The sequence below is a fragment of the Pan troglodytes genome, chromosome 10 (genome assembly GCF_028858775.2).
Source record: "Pan troglodytes isolate AG18354 chromosome 10, NHGRI_mPanTro3-v2.0_pri, whole genome shotgun sequence".
Taxonomy (NCBI): domain Eukaryota; kingdom Metazoa; phylum Chordata; class Mammalia; order Primates; family Hominidae; genus Pan; species Pan troglodytes.
The window spans coordinates 25,820,643-25,842,652 of NC_072408.2; the positions used below are offsets into that span (position 1 = coordinate 25,820,643).

Here is a 22,010-nt window from a genome sequence, read left to right on the forward strand (position 1 = left end):
TAGACCTGATGACAGGTAGTAAATTCCTGATACAGGAGAGCAGCAAAATAGGTCAGATCAAGAGAATGGAGCAGGAAAATATTTAGGAATAGAATCGGCAGAATTTAAAGTTGGTCTGGATGTGGGATGTGAAGGAGATGTGAAAGATTAGAATGTTCCTAATTTTCTAGTCCGAGCAGAGTGGAAGAATGGGGCAATTTGTTGACATTTAAATAAGAGCAGAAGTAGATTTGATTAGGAAGGGATGTTCAAGTTTTACTATTTTAAGTTTGACAGAATGGTGATTAAGGAGGTAAGGATGCTCAGTGAGCTAAAATATGCCTTTAGATTCCCAAAATCATGTCCAATTAAAGACTTGAGCATTGTTGGTGGTGAAACTATGAATGTTTATGTAACAGAATCCAAGGAGAATAGTTTGAGACAAGGTTTAAGGAAAGACTTTAGTTAACATAAATATCTTAAGGGAAGGCAGAGAAAGAGGAAGGCACGAGTAAAAATGACAATCACTTGGAAGGTAGGGGGTAAAAGGAGAGTCCAGTCCCAGAGCACAGAAGAGCAATGTCTGTAGAAATGGAAGGGCTCTTCAAAGTGGCTGATTTGCCACTTCTTTTTACCAGATCAACTACAAAAAGATGTCAACATTATAATAGCATTGTAAAGTGAAGTCAGTAGTTAATTCTTTGCCAGACCTTGAAGGAGTACCAACAATCCAGTGTTGTAGGCAATTGCTGCCTATCCACTAAATGCTTCTACATCAGAGTCACAAACTCCTTAACAGACAATACAAAAGCCAGCTACATACTTCACAGGCACTGTTTCCTGCAATGGTCAGGATCATTCTAGTCCTGGTCATCTTTGCTATACTTTCCACATTAATTTCTGGAAAACAGCTCTCAATCCTCCCATTCTCAGCTGAGATAAAGTGGCTAGGTCCTGAAGTAGACGTGGAGTGTAGCTTCCCAAATCCTGTGGTATTACGATGGTGGAAAAAGGAGCTGAGCCAGGAAAAGTCGCAGGAGAAGCACATTCTGGAGGCCCCAGCATTTCTTGCACTCTAACAGCCAGGTAATGGGGAGCAGAGGAGCGCTCAGCAGCTGGCAGAGCTTCACTAAGTAATGACATTGCTGGCCAGGGACAGAAACATAAACACTACAAAATTCCAGGTAGGATCTGAGATGGTTTACACAGTTCTAGGAGTAACTAGTTAAATAGAAAGAGGGACAAATGAAACCATAGCCACTCTATTGATTTGCAAACAACAGGTACAGTTATAGCCTAAAATAGAACTGCTCATAAGTAAGTGGAGAGAAAAAGCAACTAAAGGTTTTTCAAAAGATTTAATGACATTTTAAAAAGAAAATAAGCATAGCACTTAGGTTATAGAGGAAAAAGAAAAACGTTTTGAAAAGTCTTTACTAATGGAAACAAATCTTAGACAACTGCTTTTATGCTCCATAAGGTTTTACAGGATGTGATAAAAATAAAAGCTAAAATAATAAGACAAGAGTCTGGAGGAAAGGTGCTAGGTGGGATACAGACAGAAATAAAAAGGAAGCAATATGAGGTCAACCGCAATGGGGCAGGAGGACTAATTATGCAGGAGAAAAAAATCATTTCTACATTGAAATCAGTAAAGAACAAAATCAAAGACAGACTTTGAATCATCAACATAAAGAAAAAATGTTAAAAGCTCTCCCAGGCCAAGGCAAGATGGGTCAAAGTCAGAGTGGTGGTCATGGTCCTGGAGGTGGCAAGAAGGATGACAAGTTCTAACAACTCAAGGACAAGAAAAAGAAATATGAACCTCCTGTACCAACTAGAGTGGGGAAAAAGAAGAAGAAAACAAAGGGACCAGATGCTGCCAGCAAACTGCCACTGGTGACACCTCACACTCAGTGCCAGTTAAAATTACTGAAGTTAGAGAGAATTAAAGACTATCTCTCATGGAGGAAGAATTCATTAGAAATCAGGAACAAATGAAACCATTAGAAGAAAAGCAAGAGGAGAAAAGATCAAAAGTGGATGATCTGAGGGGGACCCCAATGTCAGTAGGAATCTTGGAAGAGATCATTGATGACAATCATGCCATCGTGTCTACATCTGTGGGCTCAGAACACTACGTCAGCATTCTTTCATTTGTAGACAAGGATCTTCTGGAACCTGGCTGCTCAGTCAGGCTCAACCACAAGGTGCATACCATGATAGGGGTGCTGATGGATGACATGGATCCCCTGGTCACAGTGATGAAGGTGGAAAAGGCCCCCCAAGAGACCTATGCAGATACTGGGGGGTTGGACAACCAAATTCAGGAAATTAAGGAATCTGTGGAGCTTCCTCTCACCCATCCTGAATATTATGAAGAGATGGGTATAAAGCCTCCAAGGGGGTCATTCTCTGTGGTCCACCTGGCACAGGTAAAACCTTGTTAGCCAAAGCAGTAGCAAACCAAACCTCAGCCACTTTCTTGAGGGTGGTTGGCTCTGAACTTATTCAGAAGTACCTAGGTGATGGGCCCAAACTCGGACGGGAATTGTTTCGAGTTGCTGAAGAACGTGCACCGTCCATTGTGTTTATTGATGAAATTGACGCCATTGGGACAAAAAGATATGACTCCAATTCTGGTGGTGAGAGAGAAATTCAGCGAACAACGTTGGAACTGCTGAACCAGTTGGATGGATTTGATTCTAGGGGAGATGTGAAAGCTATCATGGCCACAAACCAAATAGAAACTTTGGATCCAGCACTTATCAGACCAGGCCGCATTGGCAGGAAGATTGAGTTCCCCCTGCGTGATGAAAAGACGAAGAAGCACATCTTTCAGATTCACACAAGCAGGATGACGCTGGCTGATGATGTAACCCTGCACGACTTGATCATGGCTAAAGATGACCTCTCTGGTGCTGACATCAAGGCAGTCTGTACAGAAGCTGGTCTGATGGCCTTAAGAGAACGTAGAATGAAAGTAACAAATGAAGACTTCAAAAAATCTAAAGAAAATGTTCTTTATAAGAAACAGGAAGACCCCCCTGAGGGGCTGTATCTCTAGTGAACTACGGCTGCCATCAGGAAAATGGTTGGGTGATTTCTCAGTCCCTGAAAGGGATGAGGCTGGGGGAGTTGCCCAGAGGAATCTCTGTTCCCATTGATTTTTATTAGCAAAACATCCTGTGTCTTTTGGAGTACGATGTGTAAGTGCCCACTGGGTGGCCTGTCTGTTGGTCACTGTGCAGCAGTCTGCTTCCCAATAAAGCACGCTCTTTCACAAACAAACAAACAAAAAAGCTCTCCCAACATGCAGAGGAAAAGGGAATATGTTAAAGTTGACACAAATTAACCGACACTGAAGACAGATACTGGAGAAAGACATATGGATAATTTTTCTTTTTAAGTAATCAAATGATATTCACAGACATATGGGGGGAAGAATCCTGACCTACAAAAGCCTAATTGTGGAGACTGAGGAAAAGAAAAGGGCTCCTAAAATTTCCAGGTAAAATTCATCAAAGGCGAGAAAAAGTAACATGCCCACAAAGTAATTAGTGGGCTGAACTGAGACCTGTATCTCACAATATTAAATGCCTAAATACAATGAAATCATATAGTAGAACTTTGAGAGGAGAAGGTTTTAGCCTCAATATGTCAATTCACAGGCAGATAATCATTCATGTAAAATTACAACAGGAAGACATTTTTCAGATATAGAAGGATGCTGAAATACTACCCACATATAGTACCTGAAAAGATTAACAGAAATTTAAAAGAAATTGAAGCAAATCAGTGGAATTCAAAATACTAATGTATACTATCTAGTTTATATAGTAACCAAAAAATGTAAAAGAAAATGTATTAATCTTACCCTTATTGTAAGTGTAATTGGCATACCCTCTTTTATGTTACTTGGGTTAAAGTATGATTTACTCTCTCTCAAGAAATGTGGTTTCAAAATATATCCAGAACCACCATTATCCAAAAATTTCCCATTTTGCAGATCCATAGGCAGACCAGGGGTCTGGAAATTTAAAGCCACTGTAAGAAAGAAGTATTTTGACATTGTCAGGTAATAGAGAATACAAATAAAGGAACACAAACCACTTACTGAAATCTAATAATGGATTCTATATCCCCAAATGTTCTATGAGCAAGCATCATTAGCCTAATAATTCATGATTTTTAAAACTCTTTCTCCTGCCATGTCTATATTAATGTATATTGATGAGTTGCAAAGTTTAATCTGTAAGTAAATTACTACACAGCTTTGAGTAAAGAAATCAAAATGGTATCCAGTGCAGATTACAGAATAAAGATGTTCATGTCAGGTAACACTTAAGAAATATCAGAATAAAGAATATCAGTGCATTGAATGCAAGAGGTAAAGACATCAACTATGTCATAAATTTTCAAGTCCATGAGATGCTGTTGTCACTTGAGGAGAAAGTGAGAAACAGGCAAAGCAATAATTGTCGTTAAAATATGGAAGTACCTCAGTATAGGCTGGTAAATAGCCACTGTAGAGAGTACCACACTCCATCCTCCACCCAGCCCCAATATCCCCCCTCCTCACACCTACAGGCCTTGCCACAATCCAGTAGAAGGGTAACACCTGGTACTTTCTGATGTTAGTACAGTGCTGTACTAGCTGTTCAATTTGGAATAAGAGTCTGGTGAGGGCAAATAACCAAGTTATGTAATCTTATTCACTTTTCAAAACTATGAATGTAGAAGCTCATGTAAAGTATAAATGATAGAGATCACTTGATTTGAAGAGGCCTTGAGCATATCTCAAGCAAAGGAATTTGATCTTCAATGTCCATTTGGGTTTCCTTGTTCCCTTCCTCCACTACACATGTCTCAAATTAACTCCTCATGAATTTAACCACCATTCCCCGAACCATCACTGAGATTTACCCCGCTTCAACCCAGATAAGAATGACTTCAACTCTTAAAACACATGACCCACCATTAGTGCCTGACCCCAAAGCCCCCGAGCTAAAAAATCTTTTACAGAAAGCCCTTTTCATGAGTTTTTCATACATTCATAAAATGAATTCATTTTATGTTACTTCTGCAAACAACTCAATATCCTATATAACATACCCATTTGACAACCTATATTCCAAAATTCTTGGGGATTAAAATTAGAAGAGTCTGCTCTTGTTGCTTTGGGATATATTCTGGTAATGAACTTCCTGGTGTGAAAAATAAACTCATGGACTGAAAAAGAATAATTAAAACATTGTGAAAGAATTCAAATAAATTTCAAAAGCCACTATTTATATATATATATATATATCATATAATTCTATAATAGTTTCAACAATTTTGGTATGTATTGTGTTGGCAAAAATTTGCAATTTATGAATATAAAAATAAATCCATGCCTTTATGTTTACAGTATAATTCACTATTATTTAGATGTTAGTGACAATTTTATCATAAAATTTATGTACACTGATCATTCAAGGAAAAAATTGTTTAGATAATTTATATATTTTTTACATCCAAATTATTTCACTTTGTTGTAAGAATACATAAAACTTCAAAATATAATCCATTCATTTTTCAAAACAAAAGCAGCATTTTCCCTTATTATTTTTCCACTTTGATTTTCACAGTAGGGCAGAATCATATGGAAGTCACACAAAGCTATATGATTCCAGCTAAATTAATCCTACTGAACATTTCACAGGTTCTCAGGGTTGACAGGCACCCCAAAGTTGTCCAGTTCGACTTCCAATCCCTTCACTCCAGCATCTTCCCCCAAAGTTTATTCAATCTGTGTTTACATCTCTCCATTGAAAAACTTTCAATGCTTTTAATTATTTCAAATGTCGTTCTTACTGGGATAATCTCTACGTATTTGTAGTATACACACAAACAGGAACAAACATACACACACAGTCTATTTTAGTTTCTGTACATATTCTTTGTGTTTCTTCTTGTCTATATAATATTTAAGTCACTTGAGATTCCAACTAACTTAAACCCTTTACCATTTGGCACCTTCTTCAAATTTTTGAACACAAATTTCATGCTTCTCCAAGGATTTTCTTTTTTCATTAAACAGATCCTGTTTCTGCAACCATTCCTGCTGATATAGTGACTCATCATGGGAGAATGGTTACTGCTTATGGCTCACTTCATTTGCTAAACCAACTAGAATAGAATCACCTCTCCCCTCACCCTAAATATATTATTTAGGAAGCATTGTCAAATTAAAAATTACAGTTAATTTTCTCAATATTTATTTTCAAAAGTTACACATTCCTTGAGGGAAAGTTTATTTTGAAACCCTGTATGTATAAACACAGCATAGGTGTCCAAGTATCATGCCCCCTTATCTAGTCCTAACAGATGTCTGTCCTTAGGCAAAACACATACTCTTCTGAGTCTTAATGTTTCTCATTTACAAAGTAATAAATGTGAATGATGACTAAGGTCTCATAACATAATATGATTTTGTTATTTCTGAGATTAACCTTTAGAAAATAAACATGTTTGTTATTACAAATACAGTTCATGTTTACTGTAAAATAGGACATCAAAGAACAAATCAAACCATATGTCATCATTCAACTGATAACCACTGATAATTCCTTCACATATATCTTCCCATTCTTTTGTATGTGTATAATTTTTAGTTGAATGATAATGTTTGTTCCCTTTCACAAACCATTATCTTTATTTACAATAATAATGTGAACATCATTTCATCTCAATAATATTCATCTACAACATTATTTTTAATGATTTTCATTATGTTTATAATAATAATTGGCATCCTTGAAGTTAAACCTTTGCAGACATCATTGATTATTTACTATTAACTTTTGGTGCAAGAAAAATGCTCTATGCCCCTTCAAAGAAATGGTAATGTTATACTTTGACTCTACTCAGAACTATCTAATTCCTTTCCAAAATTTTTGCAAGTATTTAATATGATGAGAGTAATATAATTATAATTAATTTATGCTGTGCCTACAGGACCTGTCCTCATGAAAGACATGAGGACCTGTCCTCATGAAAGACATGAGGACCTGTCCTCATGAACGACATGAGGACCTGTCCTCATGAACGACATGAAGGAACAGAGACCAGTAAAGCGTGTCATTCAAACTCTCTTAACCATACCTTATAGTAAGAAATACATTTTACAATCCAACACACATGCACGATGCACAATTGCTTCATAAAACCATATTTATTATTACTGCTTGCAATACACTTTTATTCTATTCTATTCTATTCTATTCTATTCTATTCTATTCTATTCTATTCTATTCTATTCTACTCCATTCCATTCCATTCCATTCCATCCCATTCCATTCTACTCTATACTACTCTATTCTATTCTATTATTTAACTGTAGTCCAGACCTACTGAATTGATTTTTGGTTACAACACACAGGTTAAAAAAGGAAAAGAGCCTTTAAAAAATCCAGGATCTCTCTAATAGATAGTTAGAGAATATGAACTAAAGTATACTTCAAAATCTTTGGGTATCTATGACCAGCCCAATAAGGTTAATCATTAAAGCTATCAGAATCCGCATTCCCAAACAGCCAGCAGCTTTTCTCAAGTCAATTGCGGGTGCTGATTTTCCTTCTGTGGTGTTTCTACACAAGGTGGTAGATTGCATTTTTTTAACTTTTAATTTTTGTGGGTACATAGATAAATATATTTATGGAGTACACAAGATATTTTGACAAAGATATACAATGTCTAGTAACACATCAGGATAAGTGGTGTATCCATCACCCCAAGCATTTATCCTTTGTGTAACAAACAATCCAATTATACTCTTTTAGTTATTTTTAAATATACAATAAACTATTGTTGACTGTAGTCACCTGTTACACTATCAAATACTATGTCTTATTCATTCTATGTAACTATAGTTTTGTATCCATTATTGTCCCTACTTCCCCCATACCCCTACTACTAAAAAAAACTGCCATTTTTTGAGGATTAGCAGAGTCACCTGGCTGTTAAGTTAGTTGCTCATTCCCTTTTAAGTTTGGGACATTCCCCACATAATGAGTCTTCTTTCTATTCTCTTTCTCAGGCCCCGTTTTACCTTGGGCACTGCCAAACAGAATAACCACCTCCGTTTTAGAATTAGACGCAGTGAAAGGAAGATGCAGAGACAGATGGCACCTCTACAGGTGTGCAGTGGGGCATGCACACTCAGCACAGCCATCTGGTAGTCCAGCCTGGGCACCATTTCTTCCGCTTCCTTCACCATAGACATAGAGCCTCCAAGTCTGATTAACCCTACCCTCTTCAATGCCTATTAAATCCACAGAGTTCATCCTGTCTCCGCTCTCACTGCCAGAAATCTTTATTACCACCTTCCTGCCTGCAATCTCACCCTTTGGCTGCTATCAGAGGTATTGTTTAGAAATACAGTGGATCATGCCACTCCTGAGAGTTCAATCTTCTCCTGCGCACCTTCGCTTCCAGGACAAAGTTCAAGCCTTCTAATTCGGCTCTGCCTCCCTCTGCAGCCCTGCCACTGCTCTCCTATACAAACTGCTCACCACAGCCCCCCAGCCCTCAACAAATGTGGCCACATCGGACATTCTCAATCAAAATGTCATGGCTTAGGAAAGTTAATTAATGGCTAAGTTCCATGAAATAAAACTTAATGAGACCTGAGGTATGTAACCCCATTCTAAATTATGTTAAATGTGTTGAAATTTTATGAGAATATACATTTTATAAATATCATTGAGCAATCTTAACACCCTAGCAGTGAATCTAACTCATTTAAACATTTCATCTATTTGAGTCACAAAAAATTTACCTCGCAATTTTGAAAGTTTTCGGGCTTGTGTCTCCCCAATAGAATTATTTTCATTAAATTGCTGATATAATCTTGAATGTTGAAAGCTTTTGAACTTCTCAGCTTTCGTATAAATGACAAGATCAGATAAAGCCAGAGCAATTTTTAGCTTCCTGGTCTAAAAATAAAATGCAGTAATTTTACATTTTTATGCTAAAATCATTGGGAAAAAAAATCTTTTTCTAGTAAAGAAAATACACTTTCAAATAAATGATTTTTATCTTTTCATAAGATTATCTCCTCAAACACCATTTGATTAACTCAATGTGATTATTTTTGGGAACAAAAAAAATTTAATGTTAATATAGGCTAGCTTAAATTTAAAAATCATGATTAATGTAATAAGTATGGAGGACCACAATTATTACTATTTATTTTTTCCTAAAGATTCTCAGTGTATTCCCATGAATTTTATAATTTTAGGAATTTTTGTCATGAATAAATTTATACTGAAATGACTTCTATTACATAGCGAACATTTGCCATTTCACAACCTGGCATCTATTTCTTTTACACTTCTTTTTAGCCATTTCCCAAGTTTTGTTTTGGGAAAACATTTCTTGCTCATGCTCAATCCAAGTATGAGTCAGGCAGATTGGGCCAGCTAAACAGAGCTTTGCATTCCCCTAGCAACAGTAATTGATTCTGGGATGTGCGCATAACCAGATCAGAGACAACGTACAAAAAAAAAAAAAATTGCTTGCTCTGCCAAGAGATAGGCATTCCACTGGATTTGAAGCTGAAATGATATAAAGCTGACTCCTTGCAATAGCCATGCACCAACACAGAGGAAGTGGGAGCAAAGCTGGAGAAAGAATTGAAGTTCTGCTGACTTTATGTGAGACACTGTATCAAGTCATTTTTTAAACTAAAATCCCTTTCACTGAACTTTTCATCTATGTAGGCCAATTAATTAATTATCATTTTATTTAAACCAGCTGGATTGGTTTTGTGTCACATGCAACCTAATATACTTTCTTTCATCATGCTAATGTATATACATATAACACTATGTATTATAAATATTGAATCTTGTCTTTGTCTTTACTTGGGACCAGGGAAATTACGTTGTGTATCTCTGCATCTTTTGCACTTCGCACAAAGCCTGCTTCATAAGAATGCATAATATTTATCAATTATAGAGAATTTTTTTTTTTTTTTTGAAACAGGATCTCTCATTCTGTTGCCCAGGCTGGAGTGCAATGGCTCGATCTCGGCTCACTGCAACATCCGCGTCCCAGGTTCAAGCAATTCTCCTGCTTCAGCGTCACAAGTAGTTGGAACTACAGGCATGCGTCACCATGTCCGGCTAATTTTTGTATTTTTAGTAGAGACGGGGTTTCACCATGTTGGCCAGGCTGATCTCAAACTCCTGACTTCATGTGATCCACCCACCTCAGCCTCCCAAAGTGCTGGGATTACAGGTATGAGCCACTGTGCTCAGCCTAGAGAAAAAAAATGTTTAAGCAGCTAACATAAGAAAAGAGGCAATTTAAAAAATTCATCTTCCACCATCGATGTTTTCAAAGTAAATTGTAAATGATAGACTAGAGTTTTTATAAGAAGGAAAATGATTTTTCTCCAGAATTTTAAAAAAAATCTCCAAGAATAAAATTAGAAAACTTTCCAATCACTTGTAAGATTTTCACAAAGCACCACCTCACCTTCTTTTTCTTGAAAAGCATTACTCCAGGTAACTTTTTTACCCCTGTTTCCTTGTCTTGATTGTCTCCTAAAACAGATTCCAATACTTCTGATTCTTTGAATTTCTCCTCCTCCTCCTCCTCCTCCTCCTCTCCATCTGCCACTTCTTCTTCCCATTCCTCCACCTTACCACGCTTATCAGAACCTTTTCTTTCACGCGTTTCCTTTAAGGTTCCTATTTTCTTATTTTTAACTAATATTTTGAATTTTAGTGCCTAAGGAAACAATTTGAGAGATACAATTACACATTTACAAGTAAATTTGCATTGTAACAGTCACTGAAAAGTGTTTCACTATATTTCCAATTAGCCTACAGTAATAAGATGTAAGAACTCCATTTTTTCCCATACCCCTATTCACATCTCAGTAGAGGAATGAATACAGTGATATAATGCTATTGATTGTAATTCACCAAAAAATAAGCCTGTTGTGATTGAGACTTACCATATGCCATTGCTTTTTATATCTCACAAGTTGGTACTATTCCAACAATTTGAAATATGTGAAAAGTATATATATATAAATACTTACCATGATATTGCAATGAAAATGTTACAACTTCTGGTAGTAAAAGCTTCAGCTCATCATTTTCTTATCCAACATTAAAAAGTATTAAATGAAGTCAGGTATATTAAAATGTCTATCATAAGTGTCTGGCATCTAGTATAGACTAAATTAAAGATTCGTAATAAAGGCTCTTCAAATTTCTTCTGTATTACACATAAACATCATTAACTTAATATTTTCTGTCCTTCAAACTTAGAAGCATAGCAAAATTTACCATCAGTGTCACTTGTTCTAAATCTGAAGGCTTCTGGTTCCATTCTTTCACTTGGTTATTCCTGCCCTTAGGATAATTTCTTTAATTTAACAAGTACATTTAAGTACCGGCTGTGTTATATACAATGCTGAAATCTGGGTTATAAAGTAAAGTTCTTTTCTCCAAGGAGCTTTGATTGTCCTTTCTCTTTTGTCATCCTCAGGTATCCATTCAAATTATTCCATCATCTTGGGTCTTCCCTCTTTCACAATGACCCTTATGATACTCTCCACTGCAGAGTTTACCAAATGCACTCTGCAATCCCATGTATCAAGAATATTATCAGAAGTGCTTGGGAAAGCGACAAATTCCTAGGATCTACTTCAAAATAAGGGAATCAGAATCTTGAATTGTGGGGCTGGAATTGGGCCTCCCTAAATAAGTCTCTAGGCAATTCTTTTACACACAAGGACTGAATATTGTAGGATAAGGTAACTTTTTTTTTTTTTTTTAGAGACGGAGTCTCACTCTGTCACCCAGGATGGAGTGCAGTGACATGATCTCAGCTCACTGCAATCTCCGCCTCCTGGGTTCAAGAGATTCTCCTGCCTCAGCCTCCCAAGTAGCTGGGATTACAGGGTAACTTTAATTCTTCATTTACTCATTGAAAAGCACCTCCCTGCTTTAATATGGAGCTAAAATTTGAATGAAAGCTATGTACGGGAATGCTAGAAAAATAGATTCATATATAATAGGAAGTGGGATTCTCTTCCAAGAAAGCTGAAAATTATAAGTTCTAGAATTGGACTATGATTCGGGTTTAATCTTTGATGATATGTTTCGAAATTCTTTACTATTTCTTTCCACCACAATTGAACACATTGAGTCTGTGGGCATTCTTATGCCACAAAAGAACCATGGTCTTTCCGTTTATCACACAGTTCATTTTTTTCTGTCTCAGTTCTATCATCAGCCCTATATGTCTTGTCACTAGTGTCACAACACTTTCACTTGAAAATTTTTCACTGATTTAAATAAAATGTTAAAAGAAGTAAAATTTGAAGATCTTCCAAATTTATTATGTCAAGGAGAAAAGTTCAGCCCTGGAAACTTAGTCATGTAATACAGCTGTTTTTCTTCGATGGTGCATGACCATTGCTTTCTGACCTTTGTGTTGAGATGTTATACATTGACCAGACTCCTTATTCTTTATTCAAACCCTGACTAAATGACCTTAGAGATAGAGAACCTTGTGATTACCTCTTTACAATAGAATGTTAAGCAAACCCCTTAGAGTGTAATCAACCGTAGCCAATCAAATCTTAAATCTGTACGTTAGCCCTTGTGTGGAGAATACTGTAATTCTGTTCTGTACCTCTGTTTTTGCCTGTATAAAACAATTTTCACTTTTTCCCACACCAGGAGCAATGACTACTATTCTTTGCTGTCTTGTGTGTCCCAGAAAGCTACCCTTACACTTTGCACTTGAATAAATTCTTCTAACTGAATCCCAAGCCTTTTGATTATTTTAAGTTGGCAAAAAAAAATAAGGAAAATATAGAGGGAAATACCCAAATATTACAAAAATATTGTTATGTCTAGCAAAAATGAAGACATGTCAAAACCAAACTATTTGTTGTTAGACAATACTATTCATCAAAAATAAAGTTTATTTGTAATCTGATAAAATTTGGGATAGGGAGAAAGGCCCAGCAAAGGAAACTAAGCAGGAGTGGTCAAAGAGGAGTGAGGGAAGGCTAAAGAATGTGGTGTTACAACAGAAAGTAATTCAGGGAAAGGAAGTGGAGGTCCACAGTATTGAATGTTAATGAGAGGACAACCAGATGAAGACTAAAAGAGGTTCATTAGAATTTATCAGTAAGAAAATCCTTGATGAATGTGATGGGAACTTTCCTGTGAAGCAATTAGAAGAGAAAGAGGGACTGAACAGGTTGCAAGGAGACAAGAAAATGAAAATTTGGGCCGTGAGAGGGAGTAATTCCTTTCTTTCTTTTTTTTTCAATAAGAAGGAGTTTCGTTCTTTTTGCCCAGGCTGGAGTGCAGTAGCTCAATCTTGGCTCACTGTAACCCCCGCCTCCCGGGTTCAAGCGATTCTCCTGCCTCAGTCTCCCTAGTAGCTGGGATTACAGGTGGATGCCACGACACCCAGCTAATTTTTGTATTTTTAGTAGAGACGGGGTTTCACCATGTTGCTCAAGGCTGGTTGTGAACTCCTAACCTCAGGGGATCCGCCCTCCTCAGCCTCCCAAGGTGCTGGGATTACAGGCATGAGTCACTGCACCGGGCCATAGAGAGGGAGTAATAAAGAGACAGCCAGAGAGAGAAGTGAAGTCCTGATGGTAGATGTGGACGTGATTTTTCAAAGCAAATACTTCAGTATGCTCAAATTAAGACGGAAAGGGTCATAGAGACAGGGAAATTGAAAAGAGTAGATTTTTTAAAGGGGAACTTGCTACCCAGCTGTTGAGATATTGGGTACTGACTCTATTTATAATCTAGAACTTTTGCCACTTTCTAGGACTTTTGCCTGTAAAACATACTAAATTTCTGGTCCTTAATACTAATTGCTTTGATATTGTGGACCCATGGGGTAGGAGACACAATCAAAATGTGGGTTGTATGTATATATATATACATTTTATCGAAATATATTCACCTAAGCATTCATGAGAACATTCCCTAGGCAACATTGCAAAGATAAACCTCTATACGTGATCAAAACTAAGCATTTTCATTGGTCTCTAGCCCAGTTTCACGGGCCAATATAACAGTGACATGTTTTCATGGACTTTTTTCTTAACCTGAGTTTCTCAGAAAAAAATGTTACCTCTGGTGATGGTAGAGTATCAGGAAAATCATCAAGCATATCAGAAAGCAAGGACTCTCCAAAAGTAGCCTGCAAATTGTCTGCCATTACTTCTTGTTGGGCAGTGGAGCAGTGATTTTCTAAAGAGAGCACCACTGGGTAGTCAGATGTCTAAAAAAGTAACCATTACTATGGTTATTCATCAAAACTTCTAAATAATTGTAAGGCAATTAATATAAGTGCTTAATGTATTTTAAAACTTACTTCTAACGTTTAGTACCTTTGCAAAATAAGTATTCTTTAAACTGAAAGTACTTTTGAGTTTGGCAAAACAGAGACCATTAAATCTGCATAAAAAGAAATGTATTACTATTTGCACCAAAAGAATAGGAACAACTGAAGCATCCATCAGTGAGTACTTATTTAAATAAATTATACTGGCCAGGCTCAGTGGCTCACACCTGTAATCCCAGCACTTTGGGAGGCTGAGGCGGGCAGATCACCTGAGGTCAGGAGTTCGAGGCCAGCTTGTCCAACATAGTGAAACCCCATCTCTACTAAAATCACAAAAATTAGCCAGGTGTGGTAGCGTGTGCCTGTAATCCCAGCTACTCAGGACACTAAGGCAGGAGAATCACTTGAACCCGGGAGGCAGAGATTACAATGAGCCGAGGTTGCGCCATTGCATTCCAGCCTGGGTGACAGAGCAAGACTCCATCTCAAAAATAATAATAATAATAATAAACAAATTATACCATATCCATATAAAGGAATGATATAGACCAATTAAGAAGAAGGCAGGATGAGCATGGTGGCTCACACCTGTAATCCCAGCACTTTGGGAGGCCGAGGCGGGTGGATCACCTGGGGTCAGGAGTTCGAGACCAGGCTGGCCAACATGGCAAAACCCCATCTCTACTAAAAATGCAAAAAAGCAAATTAGCTAGGCATGGTGGCAGGTGCCTGTAATCCCAGTTACCTGGGAGGCTGAGGCAGGAGAAGTGCTTGAACCGGGAGGTGGAGGTTGCAGTGAGCCGAGATTGCACCATTGCACTCCAGCCTGGGTGACGGAACGAGACTCTGTCTCAAAAATAAAAATAAAAATAAAGAAGAAGAAGACAGAGCTATCTATACTGCTATAGAAAGTTATCTACAGGTTTATGAAGAAAAGCAAGTTACCAAAAAGTAGCATGCTATATTTTTATTGTTAATATACAAATATTTAGAGATTTTAAAAAGTGAAACAAAAACATTATTAACACTGATGAGTTGGGGGAAATGTCAATATTCTGCTTTTTCAGTTTTAAGTTCTGAAATCAAAACTCATTGTTTTAGAATTAGAAACAAAGATAAAGATATTTCCAGTTTCTAATAGCAAAGGAGTTTTATTAAGTGAAGGTGGCTCTACAAAGGTATTTTCTGCCCTTTCTCATTGCTGTAACTTCAAAACTTGCCATTAAATAGGGAACAAAACATCATTGGATCTTATTTATGATTTTTTTCTTTGTTTTGATTTCACATATACTTATCAGGGCACAAATTTACCAATTTGTAAACAAGCCAGGGAATCACAAGTCTTACTGCATTTTCACAGCACTCAGAACAGGGTCGATTATTACTATGTCTTTTTAATGTATGAGTGTATTGCTCTGTGGCTGCTGTGACAAAAATTACTACAAACGTTGGTGGCTTAAAACAACAACATTTATTCTCTCACTGTCTAGTCACCAGAAGTTTGAAATCAGTTTCACTGGTCTCAAATCAAGGTGTTGGTAAGGCTGCACTCCCTTGGAAGGCACTGGAGAAGAATCCTCCTTGCCTCTTCCAGGTTTGGGTGGCTGCCCACATTCCTTGGCTTGTGGCCACATCTCTCTAATCTCTGTCCCTGTCTTCCCATTGCCTCCTCCTTTGGTGTATCAAATCTCTCTCTACTTCCTTCTTATAAAAGTCCTTATGATGGTGTTTAGCGCCTACTCAAATAATCCAGAATAATCTCCCCATCTAGAGGTCTTTAACTTAATTACATCTACAAAGACACTTTTTCCAAATAAAACAACATTTACAAGTTCCAGGAATTAAAACTTAATATTTTTGGAAGCCCTTATTTGACCTACACAATGATCTTCTCAACTAGAGTGAGTCCACTGACTCACTCTGATCCCAAAAGAATAGGTAAAGTTTTTTCCAAATACAATAAGTAATTCTGAGACTGGGCAAAGTGATGGCCTAAAAGGTGGATTCTTCCATGAGGCCCTGATGTCACTGACATCATTTCTCTTTCTTCTTGGCTCCATCTTGTGGGAAGATCCTCTTTCTTTTATCTTCCCTGGCCACATTGAAAGTGGATGTTGAGGAGTTTGCTCTCTTGAAAGCCAAGCAAAGTTTGCCCCCCATTTCCTTACCAAAGGCTGTTTTAAGGCTCACCTAAGAGTCATACTTATGAGGTTTTTTTGGCAGTATAAGTCCCTCAAAACTTAGATTTCTTATGTATTTATTCTAGTAAACTCATGCAACTAGACCAAATTACGACTTCCCTAGTCATAATTATTGTCTATTTAATTTCATGTCCTCTTTTTCCAAATTAATAGTGACTACCTTGAGTAGGAAGTCTAAACTTTAATCTTATCTATGCTGCAAAACTGAGTCACCTTGTTCAGCTGGGAAGTCTCATTGAGTCTCCACTGCTCAAAGCCTTGTTTAAAATCTCACTTCTTGCTCTTTCGGGTGTTTTTACACGCATTTTATTGTGTATACTTAAGGTATACAACATGATGTTATGGAACACACGTAGATAGTAAGAAGGTTATTACAGTGAATCAAATTAACATATCCATCTATCCATCATTTCACAGTTACCCTTTTTAAAATTTTTGTAGCAAGAGCAGCTAAAATCTATTCATTCAGCATGAATACCATATACAGTACAATTTTATTACCTATAATCCTCATATGATACATTAGATGTCTAGACTTTTTCATCCTACATATGTGCTACTTTGTAGCCTCTGACCTACCTTTCTCCATTTTCTTCTCCCTCCTCACACCTCGTTCCTGTCAACCACTGTTTTGTTATCTATCTCTGTACATTTGAGAGTTTTTTTTTTCTAAATTCCACATAAAAGTGAGATCAGGCATTATTTCTTTCCGTGTCTGGCTTATTTCACTTAACATAATGTCCTGACTCATGTTGTGGTAAATGGAAAGATCTCATTCTTTGTAAAGACTGAATCATATTCCATTGCATATATCCATTTTCTTTATTCATTTGTCTGTCAATGAACACTAGGTTGTTTCCATATCATGTCTATTGTGAACAATTCTACAGTGAACACTGCAGCACAAAAACTTTATGAGATGGTTATTTAATTCCCTTTGGGTATGTACCCAGAAGAGGGATTACTGGGTCATATGGTGGCTCTATTTTTTATTTCTTTAGAAACCTCCATGCTGTATTCCCATTGGTGGTACCAATCTACATTTCCATCATCAGTGTACAGAGTTCCCTTTTTGCCACGCCCTCGCCAACGTTTGTTATCATTTGACTTTTTGATGAGACCTTCTAACATGGTAAGACTGTGAGGTGGTATCTCATAGTGGTTTTGATTTGCATTTCCCTGGTGACTAATAATGTTGAGTACCTTTTCATATACTTGTTGGCCATTTTCATGTCTTCTTTGGAGAAATGCCTATTCAGGTTTTTTGTTCATTTTTTAATCAAGTTTTTTTTCCACTAATGAGTTGTATGAATTCTTTATAAAATTTGGATATTACTCCCTTATCAGATACATGGTTTGCAAATATTTTTTCCCCAATTCATAGGCTGCCCTTTGATTTTGTTGGTTGATTGTTTCCTTTGCTGTGCAAAAGCTTATTAGTTTGATGTAGTCCCAGTTATTTATTTTTGCTTTTGTGATCTGAGCTTTTGATGTAATATCAAAATAATAATTGCCAAAGTCAGTGTCTAGGAGCTTTTCCCCTATGTTCCCTTTTAGGGTTTTCATAGTTTCTAATATTACATGTAAGTTTTTTATCCATTTTAACATGATTCGTTGTGTATGGCATAAGATAAGGGTCTAATTTCGTTCTTTAGCATGTCGAAATTCAGTTTTTTCAGTACCATTTATTGAAGACACTATCCTTTACCATTTTGTCTTCTTGGTCTCCTTGACAAAAATTAGGTTGACCATATATGCTTAGGTTGATCTCTAGGCTCTCTATTCTGTTCCACTGGTCTATATGTCTGTTTTTCTGCACAGGACCATGCTGTATTGATTACTATAGCTTTGTAATATAATTTTAAATCAGAAAGTGTGATGCCTCCAACTTTGTTTTCATTTCTCAGCATTATTTTGGCTATTTGAAGTCTTTTATACTTCTTTACAAATTTTAGGACTTTTTTTTCTATTTCTATGAATAATGCCTTTGGAATTTTGATAAGAATTGCATTAAATCTGTATACTGTAGCCTAGTATAGTTGTTCACACCTGTAATCCCAGCACTTTGGAAGGCCAAGATGAGAGGATCTTCTGAGGCTGGGACTTTGACACCAGCCTCGACAACATAACAATACCACACCCCAAGGGAAAAAAAACCCTGTGTATTGCTTTAGACAGCATGAACATTTTAACAATATTATTTTATATCTTCTGATTCAGGAGTATAGGATATCTTTTCACGTATTTGTGTCTCCAATTTCTTTCATCCATGTTTTATAGTTTTCAGTATACAGATCTTTCACTTCCTTGGTTAAATTTATTCCTAGATATGTCATTTTTATACTATTGTAAATGAGATTTTTTCTTAATTTCTTTCAATTAGGTCACTATTTGCGTATAAAAATACTACTGATTTAAATATGTCGATTTTGTGTTCTGCAACTTTACTGAATTCATTTATGAGTTCTAACAGGGTTTTTTGTGGGGAATCGTTGGGCTTTTTTACATACAGGATTATGTCATCTGCAAATAAACATAATGTTGCTTCTTTTCTTCCTATTGGAAATAATAGAAAGCATTGCATTTTGTCTCTTTTTCTTATCTAGTTGCCCATTTCTTGCTTTTTGGAATCTTAGAAGCTGTAGGCTTTTCATCCTTGCAAGGCCTTTGAATTTTAAGACTGTCACTATTTTTTTTAACTCATTTTTCCACTCTGAATTAGGCGAGGGAGTTAGCCATGCAAATATTTGGGAAGAGTATTTCATATAAAGGGGGAATAGCAAGTACAAAGGCCTTGAGATATGTCTGAAAAAGACTAAGGAGGCCAGAATGGCCAAGTGAACAGGGATGGAGTAGCAGGAGAGTTAAAATAGGTAATGAAAAACTGACCACTTATGGCCTTGTGAGTCATTGTACAAATTTCAGCTTTTATTTTGAGTGAGGCCGAAGGCTTTGAGAAGGGGAATGACATAGTCTGAGTTACCAAAAATCACTCTGGTTGATATGTTGAGATGAGATTGCAGGGGAATAAGAAAAGAAGCAAGAATATCAGAGAAGAGGGCGGTGGGATCATTTAAATGAGAGGTGATGTTGGTTGACTACGACAGTGACAGTAAAAATGGGCAGAGATAGTTAAATTCAGGATACATTTTAAAAGTAAAGCCACTGCTCAAAAGAAGACATTTATGCAGCCAAAAAACACAGGAAAAAATGCTCATCATCACTGGCCATCAGAGAAATGCAAATCAAAACCACAATGAGATGCGATCTCACACCAGTTAGAATGGCGATCATTAAAAAGTCAGGAAACAACAGGTGCTAGAGAGGATGTGGAGAAATAGGAACACTTTTACACTGTTGGTGGGACTGGAAACTAGTTCAACCATTGTGGAAGTCAGTGTGGCGATTCCTCAGGGATCTAGAACTAGAAATACCATTTGACCCAGCCATCCCATTACTAGGTATATACCCAAAGGATTACAAATCATGCTGCTATAAAGACACATGCACACGTATGTTTACTGCGGCACTATTCACAATAGCAAAGACTTGGAACCAACCTAAATGTCCAACAACGATAGACTGGATTAAGAAAATGTGGCACATATACACCATGGAATACTATGCAACCATAAAAAATGAAGAGTTCATGTCCTTTGTAGGGACATGGATGAAACTGGAAACCATCATTCTCAGCAAACTATCGCAAGGACAAAAAACCAAACACCGCATGTTCTCACTCATAGGTGGGAATTGAACAATGAAAACACATGGACACAGGAAGGGGAACATCACACTCTGGGGACTGTTGTGGGGTGGGGGGAGGGGGGAGGGATAGCATTAGGAGATATACCTAATGCTAAATGACGAGTTAGTGGGTGCAGCACACCAACATGGCACATGTATCCATATGTAACTAACCTGCACATTGTGCACATGTACCCTAAAACTTAAAGTATAATAATAATAATAATAATAATAATAAAAGTAAAGCCAAGATGATTTACTGAAGAATTGATTGAGGGGATTGAGAGAAGGAGAAGAAGGCTACAGTTGGCAAAAAAGGTCTTGGTTAGAGCACATGAAAGTTGTCATTGATGAGATGGGGAAGATCGTGGTGAGAGCAGGACTAGAGAAATATCAGGGAGCTCAATTTTAAACATGTTAAGTTAAATATGCCTATTCATATCCAAGTGGTAATGTCAAACAGGCAGTTGTGTACATTGGTGTGAGTTCAAGAAAGAGACTGGAGTATAAATAAATAAATTTAGAAATAATAGAAACTACATGTTTAGGAGAATCAGTGCCATACTCTCAATGTTTTTCTATTAAGATAGAAATTGTTCATATATGATATTTGTATCTTTGAAATATTTATTTTGTACTCCATTTTAATGTATAGTAGATAAATTTATATAAATTTGTGATTTTAAGTTTATGTTGACAGATTATGTAATGTATTGACATAAGAGAACTTTAAGTTTATTACATTTGTAAATTTAATGTATTAGGTACACATTACACAGTTTTAGTACATAGTAAGAATTCTTTTAGTCATTTTGATTGTACTGAAATTGTACTATAATTGAAGTACTTAAGAAATCAAGTGTGTTAAGTTTACAAAAACAACAAAATGTCTGAAGGTACAAAATTAGCCATGTTTATAAATGAAACCAGTGTTATTTAGAACTCCTTAACATTGAGGGATTGCAAAAACCTGCTCAATTTATAGAGTAGGATTCATAAACTGAGCTCAAATTCTAGGAATAACTATATCGTTGAATCTGTAATAAATTAAACATTGTTGAATCCAAAGTAAACTTCTGAACATTTCTTACTATATCAATAGCTGTCATTATAGTCATTAAAATGTCAGCAATTGAAATGATGCATTGTTGACACATTTTATTTTGTCTTGAAAGTAAAAGAGTTGAATATTGGTAAACTATCTACTATTACCTAGACCAGTATTTCTCAAACTTTCCTGGCCATCATCCACAATAATAAATATATTTTACATTGTGAAACAATACACACACACACGAGTAAACAAAAAGTTCCATGAAACACTATGTACCTTACCACCTGAAACTAACTTTGATAAATCTACCTTTAACTATATACAACATGGATTCCACTGCCTACTAATGGATCATAACCCACAATTTGAAATATCATCTAAAGTAAGGCTAAGCATTATAGGATTTTGAAGCAAGTAAATTAGAATTGCTTCTGTTTAAATAGCTACAGTTGAACAAAGATATGTACATACCATGAATGCATACTTGTGTATAGCTTGGATAACAGTTTTAAACAGAAGTTTGCTTGTGAGTGTGTAGCCATGATATACAACAGGTTCATTTTGTGCTCCATCCCAGCAGTCAATCTCCAAACAACGGCATCCTTTCACAAGGGCACTAGCAAAATTTCAGCAAAATAAAA

General features: G+C 36.5%; 1 protein-coding gene and 1 pseudogene across 12 annotated transcripts in view; one reads left to right on the plus strand and one right to left on the minus strand.

The window, feature by feature from the left end:
- PLCZ1 (phospholipase C zeta 1) overlaps positions 1–22,010 on the minus strand; it is a 54,788-nt gene that overhangs the window by 7,864 nt on the left and 24,914 nt on the right. For 9 of the 12 annotated variants that reach the window (XM_063785467.1, XM_054664119.2, XM_054664120.2 and 6 more), the window contains 6 exons: positions 21,841–21,985; positions 14,155–14,304; positions 10,507–10,761; positions 8,804–8,960; positions 5,095–5,211; positions 3,857–4,026 (listed from right to left, as the gene is read on the minus strand). In XM_063785467.1, coding sequence (XP_063641537.1) covers positions 3,857–4,026; positions 5,095–5,211; positions 8,804–8,960; positions 10,507–10,761; positions 14,155–14,304; positions 21,841–21,985 — 994 coding nt within the window. The remainder of the gene's footprint in view (positions 1–3,856; positions 4,027–5,094; positions 5,212–8,803; positions 8,961–10,506; positions 10,762–14,154; positions 14,305–21,840; positions 21,986–22,010) is intronic. The other 3 variants (XM_054664118.2, XM_063785469.1, XM_054664123.2) reach the window with 2 other exon arrangements.
- Positions 1,705–3,055, plus strand: LOC107967472 (26S proteasome regulatory subunit 4-like; annotated as a pseudogene).